The following is a 13,504-nucleotide window of genomic DNA, read 5'->3' on the forward strand; positions in this document are numbered from 1 at the left end:
ATGTTAAATACTTTCCTGGTTGGGGAGACATCCAGGCATTTTTGGCATATTGTCGATCTTTGCTTTTGTTTGCTTACTACATGCTCCATCAGCACTGCTAGCATAGTATGCAGCTTTGAATACAGCCTTTGATATCTGGGTTCTGGGTTTGGATTAGCAGTTGATCGACTCTTCAAACATGGAGAAGCATCAACAACCGTCCATCTGCGTGTGTGCAGGCTGACCGGCCCTGATGTCCAGATGGATACTTGATGCTTTCTTGGATCGACACTTGGCTGCGAGCTTCACGGTCAGACGGCCACACGTTTCACTGATAAAGTCTTCATTGTTGTCAAACGCAGAGTGGCGTTTAGAAGTCTGGACATCAAGCAGAGCACAACGTCTGTGCGAGTGTCAGAATAATATTGGAACACGGCAAACCTTTCTGTTATATGAAGTGCACGCTTATAAGTGGAGGGGGAAGTGAATACAAATGATGCAATAATGTTGGAGAAGCCGTGATGGTTGATAAATAAAAACTGCTTCATCATGCAAAGAAATCGAATTACTCATTTTTGAACATATCTGGCGTCCCAGAAACCTTTGCACCATTGTTGCTTTCCATCGACGGCTGCGGTGCGATTGTGTCTCTTTCAGAAGTTTTGTAGTTTTTATTGTCGTATCTTGTTTGTTATTTATTGTACTTTATATCTTATTTACTTATTTTACAAGTTGTTTATTAGTGCTGGGCAACGATTCAAATATTTAATCGCGATTAATCGCATGGATTTTTTGCGATTAATCGCGATTAATCGCATTGTTATGGCAAAGTTCAATAATGAATTCAAAAGTAGTGTATTGCGCACTTTTATTTTAAAAGTACTGCTATATGAACAAAAGGGCAATAACATTTGGTTCACGAGATGCAGGTAGCATGTTTCATACTTAATGTGAATATAATTCATACTTTGTTGGCATCTTATTCTGAAAACCGGATGTTTGTCTGAAGAAACCGGATGTTGTCTCACGTTAATGTTTCCGCTAACTTTCAAAGTCCTTCGCTCGCTCCCGATCTGTGCCGTTTAAATGTGCTAATTAATCAAGCAGTATGTGTGTCGTTGAGAGTTAAAAGCTGAAGATGATCATCACAGTGTTTATCTTCCATAAATACAAATGATTTCCTCCCACTATCAGCAGGATAGCTTTTGCTGCGTGATACCGCTCACCCTGCTGCGGGTCAACAAGGCCGCACATTTCTCTTCACATCCGCCTTAACCGGAACGCCCACACATGCATGTGAACCTGCACGCAATGTTTTTTTGCTTTCTCACTGAGTGACTCGTTTACTTGCTGACTCAGGAGACGCATGCGTTCACATTCACACTCGCAAGGGAACGAGCGCACAGCAGAGGAAGCCAGGACCAATCAGGCCGGCTGTCCCAAGTCGTGGGACAGTAAATGGGATCTGCTGCCACTGCAGTGTTCCTCTGATCAAGGACTGTCAACCATTCAACAGCACAAACATTCAATGTGCCTCTGACACACTCACACACACAGCTAACAAAAAAGTGATCAGTTATAATAACAAGTCTAGCTGCACTTCATAGCTGTAGTTGTGGGTGAACAGTGTGACTTGTCTTGTTCATAGGAAGGCATCATTGGGTTGACGCTCCCTGTGGCCACATAATAAAGAGCTGCGTTAGGAAGTGGGTGCTGGGTGAGAATCTCTGCGAGAGGACAAATGCTGAAGCTAATTTAGTGGAACACATATGGGAGCAACTAGCTGTACCACAGTCTGACTGAGGGAAATACTGAAGGCATGAAGTGATGTTAAAGCACAAAATCATTCCCAACTGTGAGGCGTAGAGAGACGGGACTTCAGGAAACATCTCCAGAGTATTGCGTTTAATATATTCTTTTTAACTTATTTTCTTCATTTATATAGTTTATGCATTATTGGGCAGTATCTGTTATGTTAACGTCTTTGCAAACAGGGGATTGTTTACACATCCATCACACACAATACATTAGAGTCATGTTTCTGACCACCTGCCATTATTCACTGAGATGCCTCAGCAATGCTTTGAGTCCACATCAGCTGTTTTTCCATAAAACGTTTGGAAAATAATCAAATTAATTTAATCAATACATGTTTTTCCACATAATTTTATTTCCAAAAAAAGGCAGAGAAAAGTAAGACAAGCCAGTCAAGTACAACGAAACAAATCCCCCATTGGGAAGAAAATAAGAAATAAAAGCTGATAAAGACAGAAGGCCTGATGATATTTACAACAGCAGACATCTTTTTGGTGTTGCAGTACCAGCGAATCACTCGACAAACTCAAAGTATTCTTCACACGAGATCAAAAGAAATAACTCAATGACATTGTTGTTTTTCTTTTGATGGACAGAGAAGGTTCTAAAAGTCAGCTAAGGCACACAGAGCCTCCCCAGAACAAAAGAATGGGGGAAACGTCAGTTCAGAGAAATATGTGCAACAGTTGCTCAACAATACATTCCAGCAAGAACAACAACAATCTGGCATGTTATCTTCTCCGAGGGGCAAATAGGACGAGGTGGAGGTCACAGCTGTCCAAAAACACTGAACCAGGTTATGTAGTCTGATCAATAAACACCATCAATCCACTCTCTGTGCCCAGTTATTGACACCGCAAAAACTCGTAATAATTCAGAGTCATTTCACCACATCTGTATTTACATGTACAATACCGTTGAAACAATATTTCAATACAAAATACCTATGTACATCTTCTACATTTGTTAATCATTTTGTTACAAAATAGGACTTCCACATCGAGTTACATTGATTTAAGTCACCTTTTTCCAAAAGCGTCGTTGAGCTTTACATGATAATGTGTATCGTGTGAAGTGTTGTTCTGAGCGCGGCGGCGCTGTCAGTTAAAAGGTGGCAGCAGAAGCCGGCCAGTGAAATAACGGAATGGTCCTTTACAAGCCAACCCAGGAACAGTGTAGATGTGACAGCGGGGCGAGGTCAACTCCACTCTATGAACGTCAATGTCTCTTAATCAGCTTGTGCAGAAACACTCACTTAGCTCGTGTGGCGGCTTAAACAATGCTGACAGCCACAGACTGAACTCCTCGTCGAGTGTCTTGATGGCAGAAAAGGTACTTCAAATGTTGATCTAATAAATTATGCATTTTCCAATGGAGACACAATATAATATTCACGTGAAATTGTACATTATTGTCACAGCATGAAGATCACTACCACTCACTATCATTCTGAAAGTGACAGGAATCGCACAACACCAACGAGCGCAGCTTCTCCTTCCGTCCAGAAGATGTCGGATGCGGTCGGTCGTGAAGAGTGTTTTTGTTCCCCTTCGCTGTTTGGTGAGGCCGTTAGGTATAGCTGACCTCTGACCTCACAGGTCAGCGTGACGCTCTCTCGTGAAGCACTTGGCAAACAGCCATTTAAGAAAGCGAGACAAGAAGATCTATTCAGACGGGACAACACGGACTAACACAGGTGCGGGCCATAGAAAGGTACAGTATCGGGTTGGGGCTGTTGGCCTTTGTAAATAAAGGCAGCTTTCTTTACAAAAAAAATATTTATCATGCTGCCAAGGCAGCGTCTTTAGTCACTGACTAAAAATATCAGTATTAATATAAACGTATAAATAAATAGCGACTCATGGACTCACGCCTCCTCCTCGCTCACACACTTGTTGAGACTTCTTGTGTAATCATGTAAAACATGAAGTGTGAAATGATTGGAACACTGAAAACATGGACGAGAACGTTACGGTCAGCTCGAGATAACTTTCAAGTCTGAGGCAGGTTGGGAAGAAAACCCGAGATGTCCTCTGCCGGTCGCAACATCTGGGTTTTATTCAAATAAACCGAAACTATGTGAACGTTAAGTCTTAAAATACTTTTGCACAACAACCACAAATGAAACATTTAGCAATTCAGAGCACTAACATGTTATAATCCAAACAGGTGTAATTATTATTTTGAAAAGGCCTCAGAATTTGCGTTTCTCTTTTTCTGTATTTACGAAACGTGACTGCAGCAGATGTTGAGCTCGGCCACAACAGCTCCACATCAGGCTTACTGATGTTTTCTACTGCTTGACAAACTGAGTCACTGAGCTATCATCAGAGTTTTGAAGAAATTAGCTTTAATACTGCTAAAATATTTGTTATTCAAAGTTTCTTTTAATGGAGCTGCATTTGAGTCGTATCAAAATAATCTTTTTCGAATGTTTGGCATATCTGACCACTCAGATGTCTTCTCACGTGGTTTATGTTGGTACATTGAGTTCAGTCCCAGGCCACCTCCTCGTGTCGCTCTTACAGCTGAAGCTTTGTCTGGTGTCACATGACCGCCGGGCCCCGTGCACGGCTCCGAAAGCTGACTTCATATTTCATTCAGCAGCAAAATAAATGCTCGAAAATTGCAACGTTTGATCACAGTAAAACTCAGCCATGAGAAGAAAAATAAATACACTGAGAAACTGAAATAGCAAAGCCAGCATAATCCCCTGAAAGGAGGAACCCCGTGGGAGGATCTAAAAATCTCTCTCCTTGCTTTCTGTCCAGACACCCTCACCAACCTCCCCGAAAAATCCACTTCTTTCGTCTTCTTCTTCTCCCGAGACGCAGGAAGAACGCTTTTCCTTACTCCACCTTCAGCAAACGCCTTAAATAAATAGAAATCAACAGTGAATCTCCTGCGCTGTGGCCTCCCGTCCAGCTGGAGGCCTCGCTGCTACCTGATGCGCCCGTCTGCGCGCGCTGTTCCCAGGTGGGATTTTGGGTCTGGGCTCAGGGAGCTCCAAGGGTTCTTGGGGCAGGCCTGCATGACGGGGCAGGCGGTAGGGCCAACGGCGCAGACGTCGGCCGCCTCCCACAACTCGCCCACCAGGCTGTCCAACCAACGCTCGAGCTCCGGGCCGGTCAGCGCCGCGTTCCTCTTGGCCTGCTCCACATGCCCCGGGCTGACGGGGATGTTGAGCACCGGGTTGAGGCCGTGGAAACTCTGCTCCATGTAGCTGTTCTTTGCTGGCCCGTTGTGGTGCTTCAGAGTATCCTCTGGAGAGACGTGGGAAGGAAGGAAGAGAGAACAGAGAAGGAGATAGAAGACGTGTGAAGAGTTGATAATTAGTGGTCAGACGGAGAGAGATGGGATTGTGGGGGAGGGAGAGGGAGGGGACTTGAATTGAAAAATATCAAAGCAGAGAACGTGATTCATATCATGATCATCTGAAAAGCTTAAACTGCTAATTTACTTGGGTTGATTTTTATGACTGGAGCACTTCAATCCCATTGTTTGATGTGGTATGTCACGCCACTGCAATGCTGACTTTATGGAAACGGTCAGACGCGCCCTGATTCTTTCTTCCTGCGGCGGTCAAGCCCGGCAGGAAGACAGAAAACGTAGACACAACTTCACCTCAGAGCACTTTCTCCACCCCGAGTGCCACCGAAGCTGTAAATTCCTCACTGGCACTCTAACTGGGGCGCTAGCCGTCCTTTCTGAGCACGGCTGAGCAGACATCAGTGCTTCTCATGCACTGGGGACAGAAAAGATGCAGTCAGACATCAGGTGCTCCACCACAAGGCAAGGCAATGTCCGTACCATGCCAGCTAGCTTTGTGTATGAAAACGTGTGTGTGTGTGTGTGTGTGTGTGTGTGTGCATGCGTCTGCTGCTGCCAATGCGGGTAGAAGGCCACGTCATAAAGTTTAACTGGCGCTGCATGTAGGTGGGAAACCTGGTGCCAGACATGGCAGTAAATTAAAGGCGGGTGGATGAAACAGCTCAGACAAAAGCACACATTACAACACACAGTGAGCCGAGCATACACAAGATTATTACACGGTGACTGTAATCTCCACTCTATAGAGCTCATTATGTATCCTTAAACTGTACAATATGAGAAATATAGGTTTATGAGTTTGCTACTTTTGTGATAAACAAGTCAGTTGTATGTCTGTGAAATGCTAAAATGTATTGTATCAGCAGCACATAGGGATGTCAGTTATACATCAATATCTATTAGGGGTGTAACGGTACGCGCATTCGTATTGAACCGGTCGGTACGAGGCTCACGGTTCGGTACTCATGACGAACCGAATACGTTTGAATTTTTTATTATTTTTTTTTAAACCTTTATTTAACCAGGTAGTCCCATTGACATTAAAAATCTCTTTTGCAAGATGTAAGTAACAATACTACATAACATTAAGGAGCAGTTTTGTTTTTTATGCTGATGTGTTGCTAAGAAGACACCCCAGAAGATGAGTCACTCAGGTATAGTTCCATCATTGTTCAAAGTCAAAGAATAACTTCATGATGTTAGTTGTAATGAATAAATATATTTTAAAATCAAGTACATTTCTCTGCATTTATAGTTTTCTACTGAACCGAAACGTACCGAACCGTGGCTCCACTGTATCGTACCCAACCGTGAGTTTTGTGAACCGTTACAACCCTACTATCTATCTGAAGTTACTTAACATTAACATTATTAAGCCTTTGATCAGACCGGACCAAGTGAGAGCGGAGCAGGAATACTGCTGAGTGTGCTGGATTCAATCAGGGAGCATTTTATTACACATGAATTCGTTTTTCATTCGCAAGAGTGAGAGTGTGTTACTTCTAGATTTATGAGACTTACTCTGCAATCACCGGAGTCATCAGGCCCATATATTTATTTTACTGTGATCTGCTAAGAAACACAAAATATAGCTTTTTATATAGAAAAGGTCAGACCTCTAATGTCAATAAACTGAGCTGGCCAAGAAATATTAAGAACACTCAATAAGCAGAAGACCTCGTTAAACGATGTATATGATGTGGTCTAACACAGCAGCCAGGGGTGGACGTAGGTGGGAAGTACATCATTTACACACACTTTTGAGGTACCGGTACTTGTACTTTCCATTTGATGTTATTTTAGACCCCTGATGCTGTACATGGTATGATTGTACTTTTTACTCCACTCCGCGTATGACTTGAGCTACTTGTTACTTTTCACAAAGAAAACATCATCGAATGTGACTTATTGCTCTCCAGGAGACACTGTGAAAAGTATTTAATATCAGCCTCCTCTTCCAGTTAAGGGTTAAATAATACTCCTCATTATTACACTGCTTTGTTTACTCACCACAGCGAGAGGAATATTTGTTTTGAGCGGATCATTAAAATCATTTTTAAATCAATGTTTTTTTGTGTGAAATGATTGATCCCTTTATAAAGTAGCAACATACAGAGTATCATATCATCACATTCTGAAATGAGACATCAGCATAATGAGCAATAAGGTCAGCTGATAGTACTTATGTACCTTTACTTTATAACTGAGCTATAAAGCCACATTATAAACACCCCCCCCCCCCATGCCCCGCTGAGACGCAGGTCCAAGACAAAAGCTGTTTCTCTATTTGTTGCTTTTCTTCATCATTAAAGCGGCTCAGTGAGATTATTAAACAGAGAAAGACACGATTATGCCAAAGCTCGCGTCTGAACTCTCTCTTGGGACTTTAGAGGAAACCGGCTGCTTACGGACTACAACGACGCAGTCTGGCCCCTGATCCCCTCATCCATGCTGGCTGATTGATTTAATTGTGTCATTGTTTTTGGGGGGCTGAGTGCACCGCTGTTTAACATTCTGTGTATGAGCAGCGCGCTAGCTTATTAAGGGTGACTTGATGACAAACAACCAGGGCTGCAGAGACCCAGAGGCTTGATTAGAAAGGCCATCGCTGCAAATCCAAGGCTCTGTCTGGGAGAGTGTGTGTGTGTGTGTGTGTGTGTGTGTGTGTGCGTGTGCGCGTGTGCGTGTGTGTGTGTGCGTGTGTGTGTGCGTGTGTGCATGCGTGTGTGCGTGTGTGTGTGCGTGTGTGTGTGTGCGTGTGTGTGTGCGTGCGCGTGTGTGTGCGTGCGCGTGTGTGTGTGTGTGTGTGTGCGTGTGTGTGTGTGCGTGTGCAGGTGTGTGCGTGTGTGTGTGTGGCTGTACTTGTAGCACTTTTGTCCACTTCCAACCACTCAAAGCGCTTTAACACTACATGTGTCGCCCGAGGACACATGGACGAGTGGAGCCGGGGATCAAACTGCTGATCCTCTGATTGAAGGACGATCCGCTCTACCACTGAGCCACATATATTAATGTTAGATAAACTCCATGACAAGGAATGTGTAAGTACTTTTCTTTGATGAATGATGATCTGTTGAGGAACAGCACAGCACTGCAATAAGTCGTGCAAGACTATTTGTACGAATAACACAATCAATATTAAGTGTGTGTGATGAAAGCTGAAACAGATGACGAGTGCCGGTTGGAAAGAAGCGCCACGAGAGGCTGTTTGAATCTCTCACCTTGTCGTATGGGCTGGTGCTTGCTGTAGGCCAACGGGGCAATAAGGAAGTGCATCTCAGCCACGGGGCTCCAGTGGTGCAGGATGCGGACGCTCCATACGCCGGGCCGCAGAGGCTGGTTGAGCGGCGGGCGGTAGTGGGTGAACTCGGCGCTGGCGTCGATCAGAATGTCATAGGTGGCCGCGATGACGTTGGTGGGGTCGATCCACACGACGGTGACGGTGATGTTGGGGCCCTTGTTCCACCTCTGCATGCCCACCGTCTCCTCCATGGGGCCCATCAGGCCGCCGAAGTTTCTGAACAAACGTTCTTTGGCGTCCCACTCGGTACCGATCTGCCGGCGTGAAAAGGAGCAAAGAAGGGAAACGAGACGGAGAGAAAACAGGAAGACGAGCGTGAGTGACAGAATGAGGAAAGAAAAAAGACAAGGAGAGGAGCCGCAGCAAAACGTGCCAGAGAGGAGGGTCCATACATTCACTGCTGCTGCTGCATGTCAACATCAATAAGTAACATCCTCTGTGCATGCAGCACCTGTTATTTTGCTATGAAGATAACCAATATCTGCACCGAGGTATCATGGGAAATAATCTGCACCATGCATGTTGTCCCCAAACAGCAGCACACGCCACCAACCCTCCACACAGCTGTTACATAATGTTATGATGCTTCTTTCATCCTGCACGTGTGAGTCCATTTGTCCACAGTCGCTGGTACTGAACGTGTGACATGAACACGAGAGGCATTTGACTCGACCCCGACCATCAATGAAGATCAAACGCACGCCTGTTTGCTCTCTGAACACATTTTAGAGATGGAAAGAGAGAAGAAAGGCAATGAACAGCAGCATCTGGTGTGAGCAGCATTTGTCCTGAAAGTAAACTGGAGGATTGCAACCAAACAGAGGAGGACACTGTACACAGTGGTATTATATGCAGACTCAGCCTTTTGACGGAAGAAAAGGTGTCGAGGGAGCAAACGTCTGGATAAGTAAGGTTCTAGTGCTACAACAAAGACAGAGGATGCTGCATTCTCTGTGACACTTTTGAGATAAATGAACTCAATATAAAAATGTGAGCGATAATACCAAAGTCAAATATATCTCTGGTGAATCATGAGACACACAGTGGCTCTGGCTGCAGAACACGGAAACAGCCTGCCGCACGCTGGAGGACCGCCAGAGAAACATTGAGCCAATTTAAGTCCAGCAAGCTTCCATAATGAACATTTAGCGTTCACTACTACGCTTGTTGGAATGAACTTTGAATTGAGATTTATAGGTCATGTCTTTTGAACTGATGATTTGACAACAGAGGACTTGATTCTGTCTACAAAGAGTCTCAAAATGAAATGAAATCAAGCAAAAAACAAAGACAAACAGGATGAATACATAAGAACGGCTGATTGCGTTTATTGTCTTCATTGCGGTCGAGACTGTAACTGTCAAGTTCTCCCCTTCTTTGTGCAATCTCCACTTGAAGGAGTTGGACATCTACCCAGAGTTGCTGGACTTCACTCAATAACCACACTTTTCTTTTCCTCTTATCTTCTTTTATTTTGTGATTTCAAGGTTTCAGGTAAGTCGGTACTTTGCAAGTAAGCAAGTAGTTTGCAAACAAGCAGGTAGGTGAAAAACCTTTTGAACCAATAAACAAGAAAAGGGTTGTTTTTACAATGTTCTGGAAAATATACATTTTTAACAATTATTTCCTTTTCCCTCTTAAATTAAACAAAGTGCGACATAAATTCCCCAACTGTTATTATTAATGCATTTAGGGATTTCATTAAGTTAACTTCAGATTTTAAATATTTTACATTTACTTAATTTAAATAATGCCACCACAATAATATAATATCATAATCATTTTAACTAATTTCTCTGCTACATATAAGCTCACTAAACAATCATGACATCATTAAATTATGAATGAGACCCAAACATGACACACACTGGCATTCATAGGGTTAACGACCGCACTGCCGGTTCGGCCCCGTGGCTAACACTAGCGGCTATCGCCTGCACAAACATTTACTTTCAATTGTCCGCTGGGTCTCCTGATGGGCTTGGTGTCTTACCGGCTGCCTCTCTGGCGTTTGTAGGTCTGTTTGCACGGGGTTGGATGTTTTTGCGCTAAGCATTGCTTCAGTTTGCGGCTTCGCTTCACTTCCTTCCTTCCTTATTGATGTTGTGTGCCACCTCATTTATAGTCCGTGCGGCAACTCGGACTGCCGAAAGGTTCCTTTCCGGTTTGCAACATGAGTTCATTAATTATTTCTTTAGTTTGACTTCACAGTAACTGATCTGTGCGTTGGATTGCAGAGATTGCAAAACCGCGCAATATGCAAAATGAGACACATCGAGTGATGGAGATCGATGGCGGAGATCAGGTGAGAGCGAGGGAGGTAACGCACACACACACACACACACACACACGCGCGCACGCACACGCACGCACGCACGCACACGCACACACGCACACACACACACACACAGTGAAAGATGTCTGGGGTGTTGGCAGACATGTGATGGCGGGATAGCGGCTTTAGGAAGCGCTCATCCTTACAATAGGAGCTGATTAACAGCCTCACCCTGCTGGACGATCAATGGCCGACTGGAACCGACTCATCTCATCATCATCCTTTGAGAATTGAGATTGCGATGTTCAGTATATGTAAATAGACATAATATGGATAAATTAGACGGTGTGTGTGTGTGTGTGTGTGTGTGTGTTGGCCATCTGTAAAAGACACCTTACTTTCATCTCAATTATTGGACTGACCTCTGCCCTTTGGACCGTGGTTCTTTTCTCTTTAAATTACTAATCAACTCTCTTGTCTGGCACCTCTGTAGCTCATTACTTTATACGAGGTTGACTCGCTGGCACACACCGGATCTCCGATCGATCGGTAGCATTCTGGTCCCGAGCTCAGAAAGAAATGAAGGAAGTATTGACGGAGGAATCTCACTGTAATCCACTGGGAGCAAAGCCTGCAGGAGGCCGACTCCAGTTAAGAGTTGTGAGAGGACGATTTAGACACAACCAAGCCTCAGCATCGTTCAGCGGGTTGGAGGCGGACCTTCTCTCGCTTATAGCGACACCTGATTTCAGCAGATTTGACGCACGTTTTCTCATCTTCTGACAAACGGAAAGATGAACTCACATCTGATAACGGCCCATAGATCATACATTTAACTTTTCTCCACATGTGCCTCATCATTTCTGTCGATTACCCACATTACTTATTTCATGCTCTGCTACATTCCCTCCCTGATTTAATGGAAAACATCAAATGCTCCCATCTCATAATCCACCTCGTTTCCATTTCTTCCTTCTGACCCGGCCGCCCTGCTGCCGCCTACACCTCAATTCAATAAGACAGGTCAATTTAATCAGGCAGGGGTACGGACAGTCACGTCTACATCTGGCCCTGCTGAAAACCACCGCGCACCGATCCCCCTCGAGGCCTCATTCAGAAGGTTATTAGTGGCACCTTTAGTGAGGGTAATCAAACACAGGTGCTCGCCAGCAGCACCAGAGGACTCTCCTGGGACACGGTTACACTCCTGAGGGACGGTGGGCAAGATGGCTGGAAGCTCGCAAACAAGGACTCACTGTGGAGCAACGAGGGACGAGGAAGGAGGAGTGGAGAACAGAACATTTTCTGTGAGGCATCAAAAATAAATAGTTTGACATTTTGGGAAGTGCGGTTACTCGCTTTCTTGCAGAGAGTTAAGATGAGATCGATACCACCGTGCTGTCTGGTGCAATAGAACTGCCAGCAGCTGGTTAGCTTAGCTTAGCATAAAGACTGGAAACATGGGGAAACAGCTAGCATGGCCTATAGGCTCAGAAATTATGTTCCGAGCAACAACTTTCTTCTTGCAGATGAGACAGGAAGCACTCACTTTTAATTCCACAGCCAGGAAATAAAACAAGATGAATGATTGTCCACTTCTCCTCAAACTGTGTGCTCCAGGTGAACCTCAAAACATCTGGGTGTCAGATGATGAAACTGTATGTTTAGGCTCAGTTAGTAAATGAAATAATCACTCTTGAATGAAAGACTTTGGGATTATTTGATGTACATGTTTGTGTACAAAATGAGAGGAACACTTAACATCCAGTCGAATAGAGCTGCACCTTTTTGAAGCTCACAATGTAAATGTTCACATCCCGCTCCTTCCTCATTTTGGAGGCTGTAGGTTGTTCATAGTGTGATGCCTCCTCCATCACAACATGTACGTGTGTATACGCCGTGGTGGAACAAGGACAAACGCATCAGTCAAAGTCAGTCATTCTGCTGTAAAAGATGTGTCCAACAAAGAGATTAATACACCTCTAGATGTCAGTCTGACTTGAGGTGAAATACTAATTTTAACTGCGTGGGCTGTAAGTGGTCCTCCACTAAATCATGCTGTAAAAAGGCCCATAAAGGCAGCTGGCAGGCAGCAGCAGAGGAGTGAAGACAAAGACGTATCTGTCTTCCTTTATATCTAAAGGAGGACAGGGGACACATTGTTAAGCCAACCATATGCTTTGTCGAGCAAACTCCAGCGCATAGCTGTACTATAACGGCTCATATCTGCTAAGCTGACAAAAAGCGCAGAGTTACTGCCGCCGCCGTCTTATTCGAGCTCTTTCTGCTCGTGTTTTGAATGACAGATTGACAAACTGACTGACTGGCAGCCGCTGCACGGCGCCAGATAACAGCCACGGCCCACATCGCCGGTCTGTCACTCACGGTTTCACAGGCTAGACACATACAGGGCCCAGTGAGAGGGGCCCCGTGAGAGGGGCCCAGTGAGAGGGGCCCCGCACGGCGACTCGCTGGCTGGATCCCTCTGAGGTCCCGTTGGGCCCGCTGGCAGAGGTAGACCAGGGTCACGGTGTGTGCAGGTGTACAAGTATGATTCACAAGCACAAACTAATTCAGTCACAAGTTTGTTGCATTTCTGGCTCCTACAAAACTGCGAGCGCGATAAACCAGAAAAAGGTCAATTTACATTCACTCAGTTCATTTTGTGCCTTTTTTAAAAAGGCACTCTGCTGCTGTCACGTCCCGGCCGAGCTGCCGTGTCCCAAACGGGCGGTTTGGGAAACAGAAACACCGATTAACGTAACAAGACAATCAGGGGAAGCGTTCCAGTGTGAAGGTGAGAA

General features: G+C 44.7%; 1 protein-coding gene across 1 annotated transcript in view; it reads right to left on the minus strand.

Annotated features, from left to right (window-relative positions):
• Positions 1–2,127: 2,127 nt before the first annotated feature.
• Positions 2,128–13,504, minus strand: part of xylt1 (xylosyltransferase I) — a gene marked incomplete at its 5' end in the record, with an annotated part of 63,817 nt that continues 52,440 nt past the window's right edge. The window contains 2 exons of the mRNA XM_079279155.1: positions 2,128–5,057; positions 8,346–8,679. Coding sequence (XP_079135281.1) covers positions 4,735–5,057; positions 8,346–8,679 — 657 coding nt within the window. The 3' untranslated portion in view covers positions 2,128–4,734. The remainder of the gene's footprint in view (positions 5,058–8,345; positions 8,680–13,504) is intronic.

This window comes from Melanostigma gelatinosum (assembly GCF_949748355.1).
Source record: "Melanostigma gelatinosum genome assembly, chromosome: 11".
Lineage (NCBI taxonomy): Eukaryota > Metazoa > Chordata > Actinopteri > Perciformes > Zoarcidae > Melanostigma > Melanostigma gelatinosum.